Source organism: Amblyomma americanum, chromosome 2, assembly GCF_052857255.1.
Source record: "Amblyomma americanum isolate KBUSLIRL-KWMA chromosome 2, ASM5285725v1, whole genome shotgun sequence".
NCBI classification, from domain to species: domain Eukaryota; kingdom Metazoa; phylum Arthropoda; class Arachnida; order Ixodida; family Ixodidae; genus Amblyomma; species Amblyomma americanum.
In genome coordinates, this window is record NC_135498.1 from 1,808,041 (window position 1) to 1,831,010 (window position 22,970).

The 22,970-nt window shown below is 47.3% G+C and overlaps 1 protein-coding gene across 2 annotated transcripts in view; it reads right to left on the reverse strand.

Annotated features, from left to right (window-relative positions):
* Positions 1-921: 921 nt before the first annotated feature.
* Positions 922-22,970, reverse strand: part of LOC144120427 (dorsal-ventral patterning protein Sog-like) — a 287,843-nt gene continuing 265,794 nt past the window's right edge. For both annotated transcript variants that reach the window (XM_077652796.1, XM_077652797.1), the window contains 8 exons: positions 17,614-17,829; positions 11,282-11,375; positions 10,390-10,550; positions 10,065-10,173; positions 9,451-9,546; positions 8,321-8,418; positions 6,870-6,969; positions 922-4,282 (listed from right to left, as the gene is read on the reverse strand). In XM_077652796.1, the coding sequence (XP_077508922.1) occupies positions 4,203-4,282; positions 6,870-6,969; positions 8,321-8,418; positions 9,451-9,546; positions 10,065-10,173; positions 10,390-10,550; positions 11,282-11,375; positions 17,614-17,829 (954 nt within the window). In that variant the 3' untranslated portion in view covers positions 922-4,202. The remainder of the gene's footprint in view (positions 4,283-6,869; positions 6,970-8,320; positions 8,419-9,450; positions 9,547-10,064; positions 10,174-10,389; positions 10,551-11,281; positions 11,376-17,613; positions 17,830-22,970) is intronic.

The window sequence follows — 22,970 nt, forward strand, 5'->3', positions numbered from 1 at the left end:
CACCCACCAGGTGGATATCGGATGGTTGTTTGGAACAGCCGCCTGCCAGTGCAGGCGTGCATCACTTGACCACTGCACCAGCGCGATATAAGGTCACCGTGTCTTTTCTAACTAAAAATATCCCCAAAAATAAATGCCTACACAGCTTTCGCTGAATATCACGCGACATAGTCGTAACCGTCCTGTGTTTTTTATTATTACTTTTTATTTTATTCTTCTGGTGTTTATTGCGAGCAAGAAAATAAATTATCAGTTGTTAGTCAGCGCTGTGTGTGTGCGTGTCTCCCATTCTCGGTCCTGTCTTCCGCGCGCTGTTTTTTGTTGAAATTCGTCATATATCTCTTGGACGCAGGGACCGCACCACCGTTCACTCCTCGATTTCATTAGCTAAGCCAACCTTTTTTCATTCATTTCGCTATCCTTTTCTTTCGGGCTTTTATGCCCCGAGGCAATAAATATAGCATTAAAAATTGTATACGCTTCTGAAGAGAGTATTTTGAATAAGCACGATTTGTATTTTGTTAATGTTTCATCTCAATTGGTACATAATTTGAATACAAAATATTTAGTTCCTCTCCAGTTATAGCCAAACAAGCATTACGCTGGAGGATAATTTGAATCAGGAATTCATTCTATTCCTTCATGTTTATTTTGTCGGTAATTTGAATAAACAATGTTCAGTATTTATCGAGTAGCAACACAGGCATTACATTTGGAGCAACCTGGGTGTTCTCTGTAATGCTCTCGGGCTCCTTCTAAAATCAGCTTCAAATAAAATGCACTACGCTACGTAGGTGGGACTGGCTGCAGCATGTGGGATTCATAGTGGCCGGGCCCCATACCAAGCAGGCGGTGCATGGTACGAAGTGATGAGTCGAGAGAGAGAGAGAGAGAGAAATAGGAAAGCAGTACCACTACAGAGAAAAACGCAGGAAGAGCAAACAATAGTTATTTTATTTCATCATTTATAATATTCTTATAGATATGTCCGACATCTTTGTCTCACTTAGTCGCCTTCTGCAGCCTTGAGTCTACAAACATGAAACTTTGGAAATCAACGCCATTCACACGCTAAAATCAACTCCGCTAACACGACAACAGAATGGGAAAAATGATGAGGCAAGCATTGGCGAACGATTCTACAATATGGGCATTCAACAAAGGCGTAACGACAACCCGTACTCTCTGGCACACGTGCAAAAGGAAGGCAATCTCCACGAATCAAAACATTCGCCACATTTGAGATAAGGCGCAGCAGCGCTCCATCAAACGCACGTCGCACCACGCGCGAGGCTACTGAGCCAGGGCTGTGCTTCTGCCTAAGAGAGGACTCTGCACGGGTGGTTGTGCAGCATGCAGTGCACTTCGAGCAAGGCCGCATTAGGTCACGAGGAGAGGTGAGTCCGTGCTGCTCAACAAGGGCGCCAGTTAGGTGCCCCACCTGGCAACACTGCCTCTTTAGCACTCCCGTTTCGGGTGCACCACGAAGCTATAGACGCAACACGTTAGAGAGTTACTCCGGCTGATCACGCGCAGTGGCCCCGCCTGGCCGCACCCTTATTGTCACTGCGCGTGCGCAGCCGGCGTCTACGCTAGTACGTCCCCGGTATGCGGAGCGAAAATTCGGATGCGTTCCTCTCTCACAATCAAGAACAACCTCCGAAGGAATCCTTTCTTCACTCTTGCGTATCATCGGGGCTCAGCGTTTGACGGCATGCAAACATGGGCTGCTGATAGTCAGATCTGAATCAACGAATGCTCACCGCGATAATAGTAGAAACAAAATGATATAAATAAATAAGCAAGAATAACGATCAAGTGAAGCCACCAAGTCCGCGTTGAAACGAGGCGGTGAAAGCGATTGCAGGGGACGCGACCTAACCGCTGGTTAACGCCGCGGTACATAAGCGTTTCTGCGACAGCCATATTGCTGACTGCTTCTGGCACCTATGCTTCAGCCGACAGTCCGTCTAGAGAAAAAAGGTGTTCCCTGGCGTACGTGAGCATGCGCCCTATTCACACACACTTAATAGAGTGTTCCTCAGGCCCTCGCTGTGTTCAATGTCACATTGCAATTTAGGCTTGCTACCGACAGTTTCGAGGCGTTCTTATAATTATCACTTCGCTCAGTAATGTTCTTCTGTTCCTTAATATATAACTGTTCACGTTGAAACATACCATGATGAAAATTAAAATTCATAAAAATTACCTGAAAATGAGGGACAATTCAATGCAAGTGCCAACCCACCAATTCTCTTCAGCGTACTGATTTTTTCTGGATACATCGCACCGCAAAAAGATTTACCCAGGTAGTAAGGTCTAGAACAAAAGTTTGTCGAAATACGAAAATTGCGTAAACAACGCAAGCAAGGAGCAGCAAGAAGGTGGCCACTACACTATGTTCAACAGAATTCACCATGCCACTGACGAAACAAGTCACATAAGATCATTTCTTAAATGTGTGCTAAACAAAAAAATAAACAGCAAAACGAGTGGCGTCGAACATAGTACGCTGAGATACTTTTACCACGTTATTTCAGTAGAAGTCACGTTCTATGTTTCGCGCGAACTTTAGCGATGCCAATAGACATTGTGCACCACCCATGAAATGATATTAAAAAAAAACGCTGCGCCAACCGGCGTGCAAAGGTTACGAAAACTTAATCCTTAAGCCGCCAAAATTAACTGCTTCCGAACACATGGTTGCAAAGCAAAGATGCAGTGTTCAGAAAATATCTAAGGAAATCATTATGTTTATTCTAAGCTTGATGTAAAGCTGGCAAATGATACATTTACCAATAACATTTTTATTCATGCATTTAGCCCTAAGCACTGGTCTCATATTTTGGCAACGTTGATTTCATGAATGCAGCCATAAACTTGGAAGGATGTGAAAAAAGAGCGCAACCGATATATTCAAACCTCAGATCATAAGAAGTAAGAATGAAATTCCCTGCATTGTTATTACATGAACCCAAACTATAACTTCACAATGAGCATGGATGCTCAATAATGAAACGCAGCAGCTTCGTTCATGAACCGTTTCAATTTAGTTTATTCATTACTGCGACCCTTATTCCGCAGCAGAACGAAAACTAGACCGACTGGCAGACAGTGAGACTGCCAAACAAAATATGATATTTTCAGGGCCATGGTCCAAGAAAATGCGATATTTTTCCACTAATGAGGTCGACTGTTTGTGTATTTGATGTCGCAGCTTTCTGAGCAATGGTTTTTGAAGTGCTAGTATCATAAATAGATCAAAAGTGGCAGATGTAATAACTGAGTATAACTACACTCCTTGAATATAAGACTGAGAACAACATAATTAGGAATTAAACAGTACTGAAATGGTAGCTACAAGCCGTGCCTGTCGAAAAAAAACCGTCTCTTTTATGCAATTACTCAAATGAAATATTGTGAAATCTCACGATTAATGCGATGCGCCATTTGGACACACTGCTGATGATTGATAAGTTGCACTAGAGAACTTTGGCGAAGCGAAATAAGCATTCGTTTCTTCGTCGCACCTTGTGTCAAAAGCACTGGCAACCCCGAACAGGCCGAAGCCAAAAAGAGACGACGCCCCTCACTTTGTCACTTTTCAGGAGCCACTACACGTCACTCAATTGCACCGTTACCGTCGAGCGCGAAGAAGCTCCCATGTCTCCGAGGCGTCAAAGAGGCGTTTGACACAGAGAGATACCGCGCGAGATAAGCAGCACACGTTTCCGCCGCACTTTTCACATGGCAGACGAGGTTCGTGCACATGGAAGCTTTGGCTCTACTGTCGTCCACAGATGCGCAGGCACGGACGCGAGTATTCTCCACTGGGACGTGGACCAAGCTCCGCCACACTGCACAGCGTCTTGGAGCACAGAAAGACGGAAAGCAGCCGCGCCAACTGTCCCTCGAAGCAATGCGACACGCAGCACCGCAAGAGAGAAGCGCGCTTTTCTACTGAAGGAGGGATGCTTCTGTTTAGTCTTTTCTGGCCGTGCTCTGCCGATCACGCTTGACATGATCGCCCCGGGGAGGCGTGATGCGTCAACCTCGGCCGGCAGTCCCTGGACGGCAATCCCGGAGGTGGTACTGGGTGGAATGTAAAGCTGCCAGGGTACGGCCGCGCCAGCTGGCTCGGTAGTGACAAGAGTGGAGGAAGAACGGGCCAGTCGTGGGCAGCACCGCATGGGGGTATAGGCTCAGTTCCATGGCGTCCCACCCCGGCTTTTGCGCTTCCGTTCAGTCCGTCGCGGGGATCTGTCTCCCGCACGGCTTTCACCTGCAGTGGTGTTGATGAAACGGCAGTTCAAGATCGATTGCTGGTCCTTTCTAACAGATTCAAGAGCTAAAACTGTTGGAGGGTGTTATGCCATGGAGGTGGTCTCGTAGCGCTCGCCACCCGTTTCGGAGTCTTCGCTAGCGCCAAGAGAGCTGGCAGCGCTCAGTCACGAAACGGGAGGCGAGCGCTACGAGACCACCTCCATGGCAGACACCTCCATGGCATAGAAGCTCGTCTTCGTGGCGCATTGTCTGGCGGCGGGGGTGCTATTGTGCCCGAGCATGCATTCCGCTGGCATCCGTGGAAACCAGCGCCGTGCGCCCGCCATCGTGCAGAGCAAGCCCGGACTCTCCGACATGTCGCGGCTTGCAGCATGATTCAGCCAGGCATGCCCAGCGGAATCTCCCTCCCCCCTCTCTCCTCGCTATCGCCGGCTCGAGACTCAACCGACGCTACGCCGGCAGCCCTTTCCTGGCTGCAAACTTTGAACGGCTGAGCCCCTCTCGTCCATTCGTCAAATTCAAACAGGGGCCAGTGGCGTGAGCTGATTGGAAGGTTTGAACGGCTAGCTGCTGCAACGGCCACCGGAGGCTATAAAAACCGAGCCGCGCCGGAGAGCAGCAGACGGGAATGAGACTAATTAAGATATCGAGCGAGCCCGCTCTGCTCTCGGCGCCTGTGCCGACAATGTAACACCCTTGTTTTTTCTTTATACATAAATGTTTCTTTGACTCACCGCCGCCTTGACCGTTTCCTCGCTCAGCTCTGCGCAACAGTGGAAGTAGGCTGGGAGCCCCAATCCTAACAAGGGACATCCGCGACCATAAGCGTCCACCGACCAGAGTCATCGCCTTTCGCCCCCCGAATTCGCAGGTGTCTCTCCTGGGACAACTGCGAAGGTGATGACGCTATCACCACTGCATCCATTGTTGTCGTCAGCCCAAAGATTGCGTAGGGTTTAGGCCTTAACGGCTGTGCGCTTCTTCTGCGGTGATCGCTGGGATCGCCTCGGCGGCATCACCTATGCGTACGCTAGGGCGAGCTAAGTATAGCCTCAGCGGCATCCACAGCGTAGCCGTTCACCTCGCCATAATTTTTGCGGCTATTAGGCGAAGGGCTGAAAACACTCAACGCGCACCGTATTACAGTCCTAGAGCGGAAAATACCTCCCGTCACGGTTGTTTCTGCAACGCTCGCGCGCTTACACCGTCATGCACGCTATTTTATAGCGCAATTGCCTCATTTTTACGATTCATTCCTCCTCAAGGTGACGCTGTAACGGCTCACAAGCTTTGGCCACGCCGCGTGCGGCTTGATAACTCACCCATGGTCAATAGTTTATGATTAAAATCATTACCATGTGGCAACTGGCAATTCAGGTTGCTCAAAGCCACACGCAGAAAAAGTTATATTATTGTTTTAACCTGGAGCTGGAAAGGGAACACTGTGGGCCTAGGCTTTTACACCAAGTGATAAGTTATCAAGTGATCAAAGCACGAAGTACGAGCAGTCATACGGACTAATATGAACAAAACCTTGCATTATCATTGGTGGTGTATCAGATTAAGAACTTTATTAGCATTTTTGAGAGTGATTACGCAAAGAAAATCCAATAAAAAAAGTAATTATTAAGCAAATGATACTCTTCCTTAAATGTCCTCCTTGAAAATAGCCATTAATGAGGGTTGAGAGTATGAATAAATAAAAACAGTAGTGCTTGTAACCTCACTACCGCTCAAGCGTTTCTTTTTTTTTCTTTAGTTATTCCTTATAGAAACCTAAAGCACTGTTGAGAACTATAGTATGGGGTTTGTTATTGAAAAGAAAATAACACAAAAAGAGCATCAGCTGTCATCCTAAGATATAATAAGCCCTCAGTGTCATTATGCTATCATGTACATTGCATACATATCTAACATAAATCTGCAATATGTGGACAGCGTAAGGGCAGGCTCAACACTTTCCTAGTCATTTTTTGTTGATAGCAGCAATCGCTTGTATTCTGTTTGCAATTTCAGTATACCATGAATCTTATTATGAAGTGAAAATCTCAAGCTAATCTAGTTGGTTTGACATTGCTTCTAGAAGTGAATAGCGCAAAGATGGGAAAGACAACACACCACAAGCGGCTACTCACAACTGGATGCTTATTAAGATGAAAGACATCGATGGAATAAAAAACCACTCAGTGTGCATACCCAGGCGTTACAAAAACAACAAACCGAAAAACATATGAATAACACAACCCTTAGGCGACATGCCGGTAAAAGTACCCAAACTTCTTGTCATGCAGCATAACAGAAGACTTACTAACGCACCGATGTCCAAATTTTCCAATCAGGAACGCTTCCACAATTACGCGAGATGGCTTATCTCGCAACTTGTCGACAATGCGTATCTTGAAATCTTTGGGAGCAGTCATGCTTCACGCCACAGTTACGACAGTGTTCAACCTATGCAGAACCGGACCCATTTTTCATGCACTATTCGTGATGAGTTTGCTCTTATAAAAGTTTTTTGTGCTGTTCGGCTCAAAATGCTTATTATAAAACTGATGCAGATCAAAAAGCAATTCAAAGGTTCGTACCATTCTCAGCGCAGCGCGGACAGCACTCGTCTTCCTTCTGGAACTTTATAGGGCATGAGAGCTTCACACATCGTTGCCTCCGGCACCTGGATTTGCCATCCTGTTACCGGAATAGGAATACGGAATTTATGAAAGAAAAAAATGCACCCTACAGATGACATTAAACCCCAAATGATTTGCTCGCAGCTATAAATTCCTGTACACTTTTCTGCCAGATCGAATTCAAAGTCATAGCATGCGGAGTCATGCAGCTTTAGATGGCATGAGTTATCTGCTGAAGTTCTTTTGCTAGAGGCAATATGCGCTCGGCAGATTTTGGGGCATGTGCTGTGATGAAAAGCACAAAAAATGAATAAATATTTACCATGTTCAACATTCTCGGACAAAAATTTTGAAAATTGGAAAATTCTAAGACACTGTGACAGAAATATTGAAGGTAATGGACTGTTCTTTTTGTAGCGAGAGCTACACTGGACTACCAGTCGAGCATTTCGCGGTGGCTCGGAGAGGACAGTTGTGCGCATGCGCCGTTACCACGGCAACCGGAGATGAGCAGCAGATGCGGCGTGCGCTCCGCCGTCGCCGCGGCCGCGCGCCCGCTCCACCGTCGGAGCCGCGCGCTTCGTCGCCGCCTCGCCGCACGCCGCTCTATCAACCGAACCGCGCGTTGCATGCGCAGCATTGCTTATAAAAGGCGGAGATGTAATGGGCGGCTGTATCACAGCGTTTTACATGCATGTAGAGAAGGAGAGTCCAGCCGCTGCTAAACGGCGGTATAGACAAGAGAAGATCAACTCTTCCGATCCTGAGGTTGTCGCCTGGCACTTGGCTACTCAACAAAGAGAGAATGAGCGTCATAAGGCGAAGAGAGCAGCGGAGACGCCCGAAGAGAGAGAGGAACGCCTTGCCAAACGGAGATGCCAGACTGCCGAGCGTAATAGACGGTGCACAGCCGCCGAGATGGAGCCCAATGTCTCTGATTGCTTAACATACAGTGACCACAACAAGCTCAGCCAGGGAAACGTACCTCTCGCTACGTATATCCTGGCACAGCCGAGATAAGCCACTACAATTTTTAGATAAGTAGCAAAACCTTTCTTTTAAACTGTTTCAATCGATCACATTGAAAAGTTGACTGCCATAGAAAACCATTGGGGAACGCTGTTGACGAGCGTAAAAACGTTAATAGAAAAAAATACTAGACTGCCAACAGGTGATCCGCAGATATTTTACTTATTATAGTGAAATTTTAAATTATATGAAAAAATTGCATTCGTAAATGGTTACCCGTTCAAAAATACCTTTGTCCAGAATTGTTGGGTATGGGAAGGAATGTGCATGTGATTGCCTTATTTTCTTCCCAGCTAGATCCCATCATTCAAAAAGCATGCACGAAATTCAATAACTGATAAAATTGATTGGATGGTATGTTTGGCATACAAGGAGCTTACTTTACAATGGCATCGAATGCATTTCATTTCACCAAATGGCTGGACGGTTGGATGCCATTCCTCTCCATTGTGAAATACTTGCAGCTGAAATTGACATCCTGTAAAGATAGAAAGTAATTTTCGAGTACGCGGCATTGAATAATACTCTGATATTGACAACGTGACTAAACGCTGGACTATGCCAAACTATTACTCTTTCTCTTCTTTCCTTATAAATGCAGAAAAGCAGCAATATAAAGGTACATAAAAATGAGACCTCTACTAAGAGCTTCGTATAGCACCTTCTTTTTTCTAGTAATGCAGTAGTTTGTCATTAAATTAGAATAAGTTCTTTGCCATTGGCTGAGTTGAGCAAAAAAAAAAAGAACCAAGAATGCTTATTGGGCACGGTAAATAATAATAATAATAATAATTGGTTTTGGGGGAAAGAAATGACGCAGTATCTGTCTCATATATCGTTGGACACCTGAACCGCGCCGTAAGGGAAGGGATGAAGGAGGGAGTGAAAAAAGAAAGGAAACTAATTGGATATAAAATGAAGGAAATGAAACCCTTAGTATATATATGCACTCAATATGTTTTCGGGGAAAGCATTTACACTTCAGAATGGTGCTTGCTCTGCACCATATGCTAATGAAAAAAGAATCCATTTGTGATTACAAGCACTCTACATACTTAATTTAATAATAATAATAATAATAATAATTGGTTTTTGGTGGAAAGGAAATGGCGCAGTATCTGTCTCATATATCGTTGGACACCTGAACCGCGCCGTAAGGGAAGGGATAGAGGAGGGAGTGAAAGAAGAGAGGAACAAATAGGTCCGTAGTGCAGGGCTCCGAAATAATTTCGACCACCTGGGGATCTTTAACGTGCACTGACATCGCACAGCACACGGGCGCCTTACCGTTTTTCCTCCATAAAAACGCAGCCGCCGCGGTCGGGTTCGAACCCGGGAACTCCGGATCAGTAGTCGAGCGCCCTAACCACTGAGCCACCGCGGCGGGGCACTTAATTTAAAGGAAATGGCAAATCAATGATAAAGCCTACAATTTTTATGCCTTTGGAACTTTGCCATAGTAGCACATGGAGAAGCTTGGAATAATTTTTATATTGCACTAGGAGCTCACCTCCGCTTGACAATATATCCTTGGTTGTCTTCTTTGAGCCTTGGTCATGAAGCTGTGTTCGAACATCCCCATCTTGCGGCTTCATTGGGATGACATCTGACAAAGGAGACAAATGAATGTTAAAGGGAAGTTAAGATTTAGTGGCGACTTGAAATCAGTGTACAAAAAACAATATAGATGACACCCATATCCACAAGGCTAAAAAAGTATACCCAGCACAATGAGTACTTTGGGCACCTGCACTTTGAGGTTGTAGGTATTTCCCACAATTACTTGGTATTCAACATAACAAGATTTGTTTATTACGTTATTGAAAACGTCTAATCTCATTATTAGTAGAGTGAATGCTGCAGAACGCTTTGAATTAAATGTGCTATCAACAATAAATTATCATTTACTGAAATCTAAATATCACAGCGTCGTTTTCCAGTTAAAACGTTTTATACATATCCTTTTGACTATATGACTAAACGAATTTATTCAAGCTAGCATGGGCATTTCACTACATTAACAATGCAAGCCTTGTATTATTTTTAAACTTAACAATAAGGTTGAGTACAAACGTAAATAATACGTCAAAATATTATTTCGCACTGAGATTATGGAGCACGCACTTGGACATTTCTTGCAGCAGGAGAGAGCATTTTCACGGTAGGAATCCTTCTCAGGGCAGCTCAGCGGTGGACAGGTGATGCGCCGGCATTCCACTGTCAGCGTGGTGGGCTGCGCGGAGGCAACAAAAGGGCTCAAGGCTCGGCACCTAATATTGGACTGAATCCCAAGCCATTGCAACGAAAGCAACGGTTTAAATCAATACTTACACTAGTTGTCGCTTTCAGTGCAGTATGATTTCGAACTCTCATAACGGCGGCAATTTATTTACCACAGTGAAGAAAATATTGTCCGAGTATTGCTGACATTTTTCTCAGTATTCGGTACCTGACAGGTGCAGACAGCGCAGCGGCTGAACCCGAAGGGCGGGATGTACGGGTGCCACTTGGAGCCGACCAGGTGGAGCTTCTTGTCCCCCTCGAGGAAGCACCCGTGCGGCGAGCGGGCCTCGCTAGGCGCGAATGTCGCGTTCAGGCCACCCGACTCGTCTGCGTGGAAGGCGGCGACAGCATAAACGACAGCAGCCTACATGTAGTGTGCCAAATACGTCAAATATAACACAAGCCCCCATTTGCGGAAACAGTAGCTTGTATTCCTAATCCTTCTGGCAGGTGAAACGCATGCCATTGAGGGCAACCAGTCCAGATGTATATATAGGCGGCCATGTGTAACTTCCACCTGGTTATACAAGAAAATACGGTTACTACACAGTTAACAGGTGTTTGCCATCTGCAACGGCGGAAGGTTCTGGTGACGTAAAAGGTCACGTGACACAGGTGGCAGGTGGACCACCTGCTTTTCTGCGCATAACACCGCCGCCGCCGATGACGACATCACCGAATTTACTGCAGAACGGGAGACGCGACTATAGCGGTAGTGCATGCACAGAACGACTGTAATAAACACTCTGTCTGCAATGCGTCACTCATGCCATGTAAACTTGATGTACCAGTCAAACAACATAGCAATAACAAAGCATAGCCACAATAAACAAGCAAAACAATGTTCACACAGTGCTAGCGCAGATAATTCGCAATTTGGCCGAACTACTCAAATCGACCGTCGTTTCCCCCCCCCCCCCCCCCCTCAAAAGAGAAATATGTTCTAGATTAGCCGGCGAGAAAAAGAACGTCCTGCACGACGGGAGAAAACACGAATGATGAGAAATTTTGCGACAATGGAAAAGCTTAATTTATTCTTTAAAGCAAATTCATCTCACCTTGGCACGTAGGGCAACATTCCCCTGGGAGAATCACAGCATTTGAGCATTGCACGGCAGGGCATACGACGGGGTCACATACTAGACGGCCTCTCTGCAATGTACGCAGCAGAGAAATAATACTGTAAGAAAGACGAGAGTAATATTCCTCTGAAATTTGCTATCAAGGGCAAAATTCAGAGCCGCTGTGCAATCTGCAGTTACTGCGACGAGGACACTTTTTCGTAGGCAATCAAGCAAAACGGAGAATGCGACAAAACTGCAATACATAAAGTTGTCGCGGTCTAAACCGCAAGGACTTTTGATTATTTGGTAGAAATGACACTCCAGTTCGGTTAATTCTTTTTGACCGCACGCAAGTTGACAGCGTTACCGCATGGGGAAGCTGCTCAACGACAGCAGCCGTTCTGCAGCACACAAGTAGCACTGCGTTTCTGACTAAAGAAGTGAACTACCCACCGTTTTCTACAGTTCTAGCGGTGGAAATGAGGACGGTCTTCTGGTAGCAGATTTTATAGAAGAAATTACAAATTATAGCAGAAATTTTAAGTTTTGGAACTGGAAAAATAGCATTCGTAGCAGAAGTTTCCAGTATTGTAGGATATAGAAACGGCGTTTTGAGAAAAAATTTAGCTCTTCCGAAAGTAAACGAGGCCCGCCGCCAGAATTTCACTTCTCGAAATTTCAGATGGTGATCACAGTTATGCAAAAATGTATATACTTATACTAAAGCGCTGCCTGTATGACACTTATTTGCCTAAGAAAGCCCTAAATGATGAAATGGAAAAAAAATGTTGCCAAACAAAATGACCTTTTTATTTAGAATGACAAAAGTGAGGTATTCAAAAACTGCAGAAAATGCAAAATGACAACATTCTTGACACTAAACTGCAGCGTTTACTTCTTGCCTTTGTAGAATGGTTGAATAAATGTCAGCAACGGTGTAAAAAGCCTCAGCGCCGCCATGGTGCATGAGAGCGAGGCAAGCGAGCATAAGCGAGTCGACCGCGGTGTGCATGCCCCGCGTCAGATTGCCTCTTGTCTCGGAAACTACAGCCGCTGTGTGTCGATTAGCCTTGATTACAGTCTACCAGGGACGGACTGCTCTTCGGCGTGGCACTCGCAGCGATGTCACCGTCGCTCATTTCCCCCATTACGGGATGGCAAGACGATCTGACGGTGATTCCGCCGCTCTCGCACCAGAGCGTCCGGGAGTTTCGCGAGAGCAGGTCGTGCACAGAGCGTATCCACAGCCTCCACGTAGAATCACTCGCCAATGTGGCTGCTCTAATGACAAGCAGCAGCCAGAGCAGGTAAGGCTGCCGCTCTTTGCGCCGTCGACTCTATAGTAATCAATTACTGTGTGCCGATAACATGTCAGCGCCTGTAATGCTGTGCTGATAGACCATAACTCAGTGGGTAAACACCTGTGTACCGTTAACCAGTAAGAGCATGTAATTTGTCGTGCTGACTGACTCCTTGATAACGCAGCTCGCATGCTGAAAACAGCGCAGAAGCTGGCGCGTTGTGTAGTCTGCGTTCTAAGTCCCTTCTTTTTAAGCCTCTTCAGTTCTTAAAAATGCTCAAACTTGCCCAAATTTCTCTCTAATGGTAATTAGCATGCGCCGTTTTCTTAAGTAATGTCCATCAGCAAAATCATGAAACTGTATTTGTGGCTCCTAGTGAAGCGCAAAGTCTCAAGCGCGTAAAACACCTGATCGACAACTCAATGAAAGCATCCATAAACAGGTAATCTTTATTTACAACGGCGCTTCGAGAGGCCTGGGAAGCTGCCCTGCGCGGCTGCTCCGAACTCCATGCCCAACAGGCATTGGTAGCTAGAGCCCGAGCCGCTGCGGAAGCTACAGGGATCCCGGACTAGGGCTCCCTCCTAGTGTTTGTAAGGGACGGGCCCTTCCGGCTCACCCCATCGACCTCTCACTGTAAATAGAAATAAAAGTTTTCCTCCTCCTCCTTCGCCTTCCTGAAAGTAAACTCACCGGACGGTTACGACTATGTAACGCGAGATTCAGCGACAGCTGTGTAGGCGTTTAGTTTTGGTGATATTTTGAGGTCCAAAAGATACAGTGCCCTGATATCGAACTTGTGTCGCGGTCAATTAAGTGATGCACCCCTGCACTGGCAGGCGCCTGTTCATAACAGAGCCATCCGTAGGCTACGCGACCCAGGTTGCCCGTGATATAAGGTGAGTGCGTTAATGACCGGCGGGTGCGTTGATGATATCCACCCGGTGGGTGGATAACGCACCCGCCGGTTACGCCGACGACGACGACACGCAAGCCAGGGACGGGAGCCTAGCAACAGCGCCTATAACAGCTATCGACGGAAAATGCGCCACCGCACTCTGTAATCACCTGATTGCTGCGGTGGTGTCCTTTTAGTTTCCTCGCAGCCTTAGATTGTCTTAATGCAAACGCTCATGGCAAAGCAGCTTGGTGCAACTGCCGGTAACCATTTTCCACATTAACGACTAAGTGCAGCGAGCCCATTCTGGTCGCTTTTGACCCACAAAGAAGTGCTCCTTCATTCCTTCTGATGGCCACAATCAATTTGCAAATGTCCGGGATTCTGTGGTAGGAGACCTGAAAATAAAATTAATTTTACAATGTGCCTTGACATGGTTCGAAAACCCAGGAGTGCCGACACGTCCCCTTTTTGCCTCAGCTGCATTTTATGTCATGTAACACACAGAAAGCTATTGTGCTCGAAATGTTTTAGGGGCAGCCTAGTGCAAATCAGTACTGCTCAGAAGCTTGATCTCAACATCACGGACGTGAGGATGCCCCTCCACTGCGTCGAGCTGTGGCGGAAACCAGATATGAGAATGGTTTCGTTGTTTGTAGAGCAAACCAACATCGCGTCATTTTTGTTGGCCCGACCCCCTCTAACCTCTATTTACAACGCACTCCAACCTTTAAACCCATTAATTAGACGAGCGTTAACATATGTAAAGAATAACTATTCGCACGCTAATAAATATTTTTCATCACCGCCTCTTGAACTTGTGCCTCAAGTCATTCACTGCACGGTATTTGCATGAAGACTGTTGCTTCAGCTGCGGTGGTTGATGAAACTAAACAAAAGCACACGTAAGGCGTAAGCCGTACCTAGCGAGCGGCAAATCTCCTCAGTTCGACATGGTTTTACCGGCCGCCCGCATGCGGTTGCAATCAGCACTCGTTTCTACCCTCACGCATGTTTGATCGGCGTCAACGACTATGCGTGCACATGGACATAGTCTGAATGCGATCGGCAATCTGAGCTCGTATCGCTGACGAGCGTGCACTATGAACGCGGAGATATGAAAAGAGAGCACTGGCTTTTCATCCAGATTTGTCGAAGCGTCCGCACTGCGAACACAGCGGCAAATAGCAGTTCACTGGCATGGTTTCAGGTCATTAAATGCTGCCGGCTGATCCGAAACAAACACCAAAGTCCAGAAAACACGAATGCACTGCTCAACAAGCGGCAGGCAAGCGAGCAAGGCCGACCTACGCCCGCGCGACCCGTTCCTGCACAATGGCGGGTGCAACGAGCTTTGTGTAGCTGTGCATAGATGGCGCTGCTACGGATGCCATTTTGCGACTCGTCGTTCGGGTGACTGCAGCAAAAACAAGGCAAGTGCAAGCGAATTGACGTTCTAAGAGGCTATCGAAGGGGCATTGCCGGTGAAACGCAATGAGATGGCTCGTCCAACGGACGACGAGCCGCAGCTTGGGCCAGAAGATGAGTGGGACCACCGTTTTTATTGTGCCTTGCAACGCCTGGAGGCAAGCGCCGGCACATGAACGATGCCTCAAACGCGGCGCTACCAACGAGGCACAGCCCGCTTAACATTCACGTATGCATCCGTTCAACTGCACTGTAAACCCCGCGATGGGCCCACAATGCTGTCGCATTTCAACTAGACTCAGCGCTGCGATTCCGGCAGCCCCCTTTTTTTTCGTCTCACCACATCAAGAACGCTTGACTACCGTCAGCCTGTAGTTTTGACAGTTACAATTCCGCATAGAGATTTTCGGCCTGCTTTATGTGGTTAACAACTGCGGCGGTCATATTTACAAGCGTTCTCTCAGAAGAGCGCCAATAAGGTGCAGTACAAGAAACACTGGGGCAAAGTTTCCAAACGACGCTCCGCGTGTTCCAGTGCCGCAATGAGGCGAACGCACAGAACCGCAGAAGCGAAAATGAAACCACGCCGCAAGACAGCGCTGTACGAGATGCAGCTGAGCGGGATTGCTCCGAGGCCTTTAGTGCAAAAGCACTATTGCGGGGGTTCAGAGCCGAGAAAAATCGTATCTTGTATGCGCACCACGGGAGCATAGAAAAAAGAAGCAGAAAATAAAAAGAAAAACAAGAAAAAACAGACACCCCCATAGTTGAGTGTGCCGAAATCGACAGTGGCCACCAAATTTGGCCCAACCCCTAAAGTTGACCTGTGCCGATTTCGACCAAAATTGCTGTGCAACCTAGCTCGAGTGTGCCCAACACGATGGTGCCCCAATTTGGCCCATCCACCGTGAAATGTGGCCCACTCCACCCCCAAAATTGACCTCTGCCGATCTGGGCCAAAATTGGTGCGCAACCTAACTAGAGTGAGCCCGACACAACGGTGGCCCCAAAACTTGCCCTCCCCCTCCACTTCCCGAAATTTTACCTCGGCCGATTCGGACCAAAATTGGCGTCCAAACTAATTTTAGGGTGCCCAACACAATGGTGGCCACCAAATTTGGCCCATCCACCCCCAAAAATTGCCAATCAGGCAAGTATCGTGTAACGAAAGTAATTAAGCCAAGTTAAAACATAACAAGCCCGAAAGCTCGTGCTTTGCACTGAATGGAATGCTGTAAACATTCTCTGTCATTATTAACAGTACATCTTGCTGGGCTAGTTGGTGAAGCATTGTCTAACAAAAGGTAAAAACAATGATAACTTTAACAGAAACCACACAGAAAGACGGAAGGGACGGTTTTTTTTTTTGCCATATCGGTATTGCGCATGCGTTTACGTTTTTCGGCCTATATATATGCAACATGTGGCATTTAATAAACACAGCGCGTGGGTAGTGGGGTGTCTTTACGGGGCTAGGAACTAGGGGCTCTCGCACGTGTGGCGGGGGCTCCTTGTCACCGGGGGTATCTGCTGCTAAACCGTCGTCATTTCTACAGATGACGCGGTTGTTGCGACACGCGTCCTTTCATTTTTTCCTCCCATGTCTCTTTTAACTCTCCTACTGTCTGCACGTGGCAGAGATTGTGGCTCGAGCCCGTGCACTTTCCTTTTCATTCTTCCTGCATTTACACCACCACCAACAACAACAACATAAACACAGTTGGAGTCAGCGCCCGTCCTGTCCGTGTTAAATATAGCGCTGTTTTAACCATTTGTCTGTCAGTTTTTGTTTCCGTGATCAGCCTTTTAATGTCCGATGCGGCTCACCAGAGGCAGTTCCTAGATTTTAGTCGGGGAAAGTCGTTCACGGTGAAAGCGGGAGCCGTGAATACGTTCCGCCCCTTCGCCTGCATCGCAGGCAGTCTCGTACCGCAGTGTTGGAAAACGACAGCAGCAGCATTGGCGCCTGTTCGCTTTCTTCGTCGACGTGCGTGCTCACGGGCACTCTTCGACCGCGTCACTGAATGACACTATGACGTTCGCGTGTCGCTCCATTCGTTTTCTCACCACAGCTCCCCAGAAGTTTTTGTGCAAAGCCTACAAGCTCCGCGCATGCGCTTTTTGCGCGTACTGGCCACCGTTTCCATGAAACTGCGATTGCAGAAAGCGTCTGAAATTTTGAATGTTCGCGTACCCCACTTCCCGTGGAACTGTCATCGAAAGTGCGCGTAGCCAATAATGTTTGAAAGCCTGGGTTTTTCACGAACGCGCGAGCCAACCGCATAAACCTAGAACTCTGCGGCCAAAAACTGCCGTTGCAATGCAACAAAGTTTCACCCTATATATGAGGTCGTATGTTTTGGCCTCTGAGCTCTGATAACGAAACTGCCGACGGATACGTACCAGCGTAGTGAGTAGGCAACGGGAGCTGGAGTGTAACATCCAGTTTCGGTTCGTTCTCGCAGAAGTTCCTCAGTGACCTTTTGGCACAAATGTTGGGCAGAAGTAAGCAAAATTTGGGCTTTGTAGCAGCATGTAGCAAAATACTGAACTGAATTGAATTGGCGCAGCAGTTCCACCACTGAAGTCTGGGCTAGCACTGTTAGTTCCTCCTATCTCGCAGTCTGCAAAGTTTCCGAGCATATATTGTGTTAAAGGTGAGCATCTCCATCGCTGGTATAATCACCCGAAGTACGTGCCTGGCAGGAGCACATGACGCATGCCTCGTGGCGTGCCGTCCACTGGGCCCCGTCGTCGAACACCTCGCCGTCGTAGTAGCACTTGTGGTTGGACTCGATGCGGTAGATCTCGTTGTTCTCCGCGCCCGTGTCGCTCGAGTAGCCGGGAACAGCCACGCCACCGGAACTGCCTCCGCCTTGGGCTAGCTCGGGCAAGCAGGTCTCCGGGATGCGGATCTAACGGCGGGTATGCCGCGCAAAGCTTTTGTTACCACAGGCTAAGTAAGTGGGGGTCAGTCGGCGAACACAAATATAACCCTTCACAAAACAATAAAGCCACACTGAAAAAACAATGCTCGAACTTTGAGCTGCGTCATCCGCTTTCAACCTCAGTCGCTCATTGCTTGAGAACCCGAGTTCAATCCCGGTGGTGGCCGTGTTGCGATGGAGACGAAACGCAAAACGCGCCCGTGTGTGCAGTGCGATGTCAGCGCACGTTAACAATCCTCAGGTGGTCGAAATTATTTCGGAGCCCTCCACTATGACATACCTTTACCTCTTTCTTTTATCGCTCCTCTCCTCCGTGCTTCTCCCCACGGCGCGGTTGAGGTGTCCGCCGAGAAGTGACAGTAACTGCGCACTTTGCTTTCCTAAATAAATGGGTGGGGTTCACCGTGGCTTGAATCTGGTTATACGGGCGAAACCTCTGTTAAGCATGGTCTCCCATGTCTTAAATCAAATGCCAGGGTCAAGGTCAAAGCCAGTACTTAATGGTCATAGTCATATGATCGCGTGGCCATACTACCACAGCTTAGGCCATACCACCACGCAGTTAAGCTCGGTTTAACCTTGTGAGACATTGAAGGTCGTTGTCTCATCCACATCGAAATCGGAAACGTACCCCGAGCACTACAGCTCTCGCTCTAAAAAGAAGCAATTTCCGTTTTCATCGGCTCTCAATTCACAAGTTGGTAAATATGGCAAATACTTCACCTCGGGAAAATATAGCATGCGGTAAGGCCCATTTTGGCAAACAAGAAAATAAGTAGCAAAAACAGAAAGGAAAACGAGATCATCGCAGCCGCCCGGCAACACCGACTTGTCTCCGCCCTGTCCCGAATAGGGAGGGGAAGGAGAAAAGGATGGAGGAGGGGATAAGCGGCGAGGAGGAGAATGAGGTCGCGGAGAGAGAAAAGTAGCGACACTCAAAACAAATCTTTATATCTCTTCAAAATGAAAAAAAGGGGGCGACGGAAAAAAGCTGCACTTGAGTAGCCCGAAGAAGCCCAGCCCCTCTGAATGCAGTTCAGCAGCATTAATAAATATATACAAAAAAGAACACTCAGCGAGGTGTCAATTTCAGCTCAGAAATGAGGCATGGAGATGGAAATGTCTGGTTGTCACATATGTGAGGAAAAAAAAGTACGCGGTTAACAAAACATAGTGTACATAAAAAACGACACGATCACTACAAAGTAAGAAACGAAGTCACCTGTACAATATAAAGAAACGGAAAGAAATATTAATCAGACAGGTGGGTTTAACGTAGCAAGAGACAATGAATGGAAATGAAAACATTGGTTATCTACCAGAAACCGGATGAAATATTTGGTTCTTGAGGAAAGGGAATGGCACACTATAATAATAATAATAATTGGTTTTTGGGAAAGGAAATGGCGCAGTATCTGTCTCATATATCGTTGGACACCTGAACCGAGCCGTAAGGAAAGGGAAAAAGGAGGGAATGACAGAAGAAAGGAAGAAAGAGGTGTCGTAGTGGAGGGCTCCGGAATAATTTCGACCACCTGGGGATCTTTAACATTGTCAGGTGCACAAAAGATACTCGGAGGATTTGTGAACGCTGCACGTGTGAAGGGTGTGTGCGAGGCTACGGCGACAGGGAGCGTGGCGAGCACGAGGAGCGGAGAGCTGACGAGTCAGAAAACCGAGGTGTGAAGGGAGACAGCGCAGTGGAGATCGTTTCATTCAAGCGTGGAGGTGGCAGCCGTCGGACGTTGGGTCCGTGCTGCCGTGGACCTCCCTTGGATCACCGACGCAAGCCTCCTGCGTTCATTGCAAGTGTGGAGGTGGCAGCCGATGGACTGAGGGTCCGTGCTGCCTAAAGGCACCCTTGGATAGCCTGCTTTAAGCCTCGCGTTTCGTGACACCGTCAACGGGACCTGGCTATAGATTTTTCCTGCTACTGCCAAGTTCTTCGGGCTCCTGACGGGAGACCACCGGCGTCTCCCTACATGCGTTCCTCTCCGCTTCTAATACCACCTGGCTCCCTTCCGCCGCTTCCTTCGACGCAGCGCCAGCGACGCGTCGCGCCACAACCACCCGCGTCCGCCCTGTCTTCAAGGCATCCCCGCTTCACCTGGCACGCTCAGTACCTGGCGAACTCTTTCCTTTTATTCTGTAGTGTTGTACGCGTGTTGAGAGTGTGTTTTTCTTGGCGTTTCCCTTTCTTATTGGCCCCTTTTCCTTTAAACTATAAATACGGCTTCGTTTTGTTCAGTTTGATCTCTTTGTTCTCTTCTTTTGTTCGAACCTGCACGCGATAGCGTTCCCCTTCGGAAAGTCGGGGACGCGCTACCAATTCGCGACAAACGTGCGCTGACATCGCACAGCACACAGGTGCCTTAGCGTTTCGCCTCCAACGAAACGCGGCCGCCGCGGTCGGGTTCGAACCCGGGTACTCAGGATCAGTAGCCGAGCACGCTAACCCCTGAGCCATGGCGGCGGATGCATTGCGATGAAATTTTGTGAAAAGTGAGCGTGCACATTCTGTGCTGCCGTCCATATCAACGCGAATAAGAGCGTACAGGAGGGCGGCAATGCGGTACGATAACGACTGATTCCCATAGGTAGTCCGGCGAAAACGCTCAATCCATGAATTGTTTCGCGTGGTGTTATAATTTTTTGGGGGGGAAAGGAAATGGCACAGTATCTGTCTCATACATCGGCGGACACCTGAACCACGCCGAAAGGGAAGGCATAAAGGAGGGAGTGAAAGAAGAGGTGCCGTAGTGGAGGGCTCCGGAATAATTTCGACCACTTGGGGATCTTTAACGTGCACTGACATCGATCGCACAGCACACGGGCGCCTTAGCGTTTTGCCTCCATAAAAACGCAGCCGCCGCGGTCGGGTTCGAACCCGGAAACTCCGGATCAGTAGCCGAGCGCCCTAATCCGCCTGGTGTTATGGAAATGATTACGAGTGGCATTACTTAAATTATTCCACCTTGCCGCCCGGTGTTATGGAAATGATTACAAGTGGCAAGGTGGAATAATTTAAGAAAATAGTGATTCTGCTTGAGAACAGCAGCCTTGTATTGGCACATAAGGCGGAATTAGTATATGGATTCAACACAAAGTATACCATAGGATGCGAGTAATCGGACGTATGATCCCGGTACGAGATATTTGCAATGGCTCTGATTGCGCTTTTCTGATATGTTGTTAATTTATGAATGTTGTCTTTAGATGTGGTGGCCCACACAAGGTGATAATTGAGTGTGGATAAAAATAAGGCGCTATATGTCATTCTTTTTGCGTTTGTTGGTGGTGTATGTCGCTTCCTGTTTAATATTCCCGCAATTCTATTTGGTTTGCAGCAAACGTGGTCAACCTGCTTATAGCAGGTAAGGTTTTCCAAGAAAAAGAGCCCCAGCAATTTAATTTTGCGTTTGTAGTTGAATTTCATCATGTGCTAGGAATAGCTTTTCTGTGATAGCGACCACAGTGTTTCTTGAGCTAATTCTTGAGCGAAATAATAATGCTTGCGTCCTTTATGCATTTATTCTGAGAAGGTTATTTTCACGCAATGCTTAGTCGACTACAAAGATAGATTTGCCATGCATATCATTTGATCTGTATTATCTTCGTTAATGAATAGTGCAGTATCATCTGCATATTCGGTCCATTCGATCTCCTTTATAATCAGAAAAATACCTTTTATACAAAGGAAAAATAGCAAGGGGCTGAGAACACTCTCTTGAGGGACAACGGAAGTAAGTTTTTTGGCGCTAGAATTTTTGGTTTGATTTATGGTTTATATGGAAGTCTAACGTCCCAAAGCGATTCAGGCTATGAGGGAAGCCGTAGTGAAGGGCTCCGAAAATTTCGAGCACCTAGGGTTCATTAACGTGCACTGACATCGCACAGTACACGGACATCCAGAATTTCGCCTTCATCGAAATTCGACCGCCACGGCCGGGACTGAAACCGCGTCTTTCGGGTCAGCAGCCGAGGACCATAACCACTGATCCGCCTTTGTTATTGTGACTAACATACTGAGATCTGTGTTCAAGATATATTTATGAGCGATCATTAGAATTTCCACGTATGCCATAACGCTGAAGTTTCCTCCACAGTGCCTTTTTGCGTCTCGATTATACACGGCCACTAGGTGCGAACGCTGCGCACGGCACGCTTTGGTGGCCGAAGCACGTTCTTCATATTGGCTAGCCCCAGTGAGCGCTCCTACGCGTGCGCGCACTAATCGTTTGAGGATTGAAAAAAAGCGCCATGTGAGTGACCTCTGTAAACTTTTCGTCTGCGCAATGAATGTGTCGTCGGGCGGATAATTAGGAAGCGTGACAAGATGATATTCGCTATTCAGCAGATAGCACTTTACCAGATATACATGTGGTATCCCGGTCACGTTCATGTGTATACTGACTGCTCCAGTTTTCAAAATTCATCACCGTCCACACTTGTTATTCCGCACCTGAATGAGCGGCAGGTATGTAAACTGGCTCACACGACAGAATAAACGACTGCTGAGATTTACGCTGGTTATTGGGCTCTGCAGTTCATCTCGTCGGTGCGAGATCCGCGCATGTTGGTAAATTTTAGCGGCTCCCAATCCGCACTGAAATCTCTTGACAACGCTATATCCATACCATGGAAAGCTAGACCGGTATACGAAGTTCTGAAAGAATTTTCCAAGGCTACCAAAAAGCAGCATATTATAGTTTTCGAGTGGATACCCGGAAATTGCTTTATTCCTGGAAACACCGAGGCGGATGCAGCGGCTAGGCAAGCACACTCCAATGACCTCACTTCTGGCCTTCCGTTATCGACAGGCGCATTCCGCCGTTTTTTTAAGTCCATGCGCAATAAAATGAACGAAAAGGTGTGGTTTGAGCCAAAACATACAGGTTCTGATCTGCGTTTCATCAGTTCGTTGATGCGGTTTAATACTCCATTATCTATCAGCAGAAGCTTAGAAACGCTCCTTCACCATTTGCGTTTAGGGACGGGCTACACGAAGCACTTCTTAGAATTGGCCGCGCAGACAGCCCACGGTGTGCTTCTGGCCAAGAAAATGAGGATGTGGCTCACCTATTATTAGACTGCCGAATGTACGACAA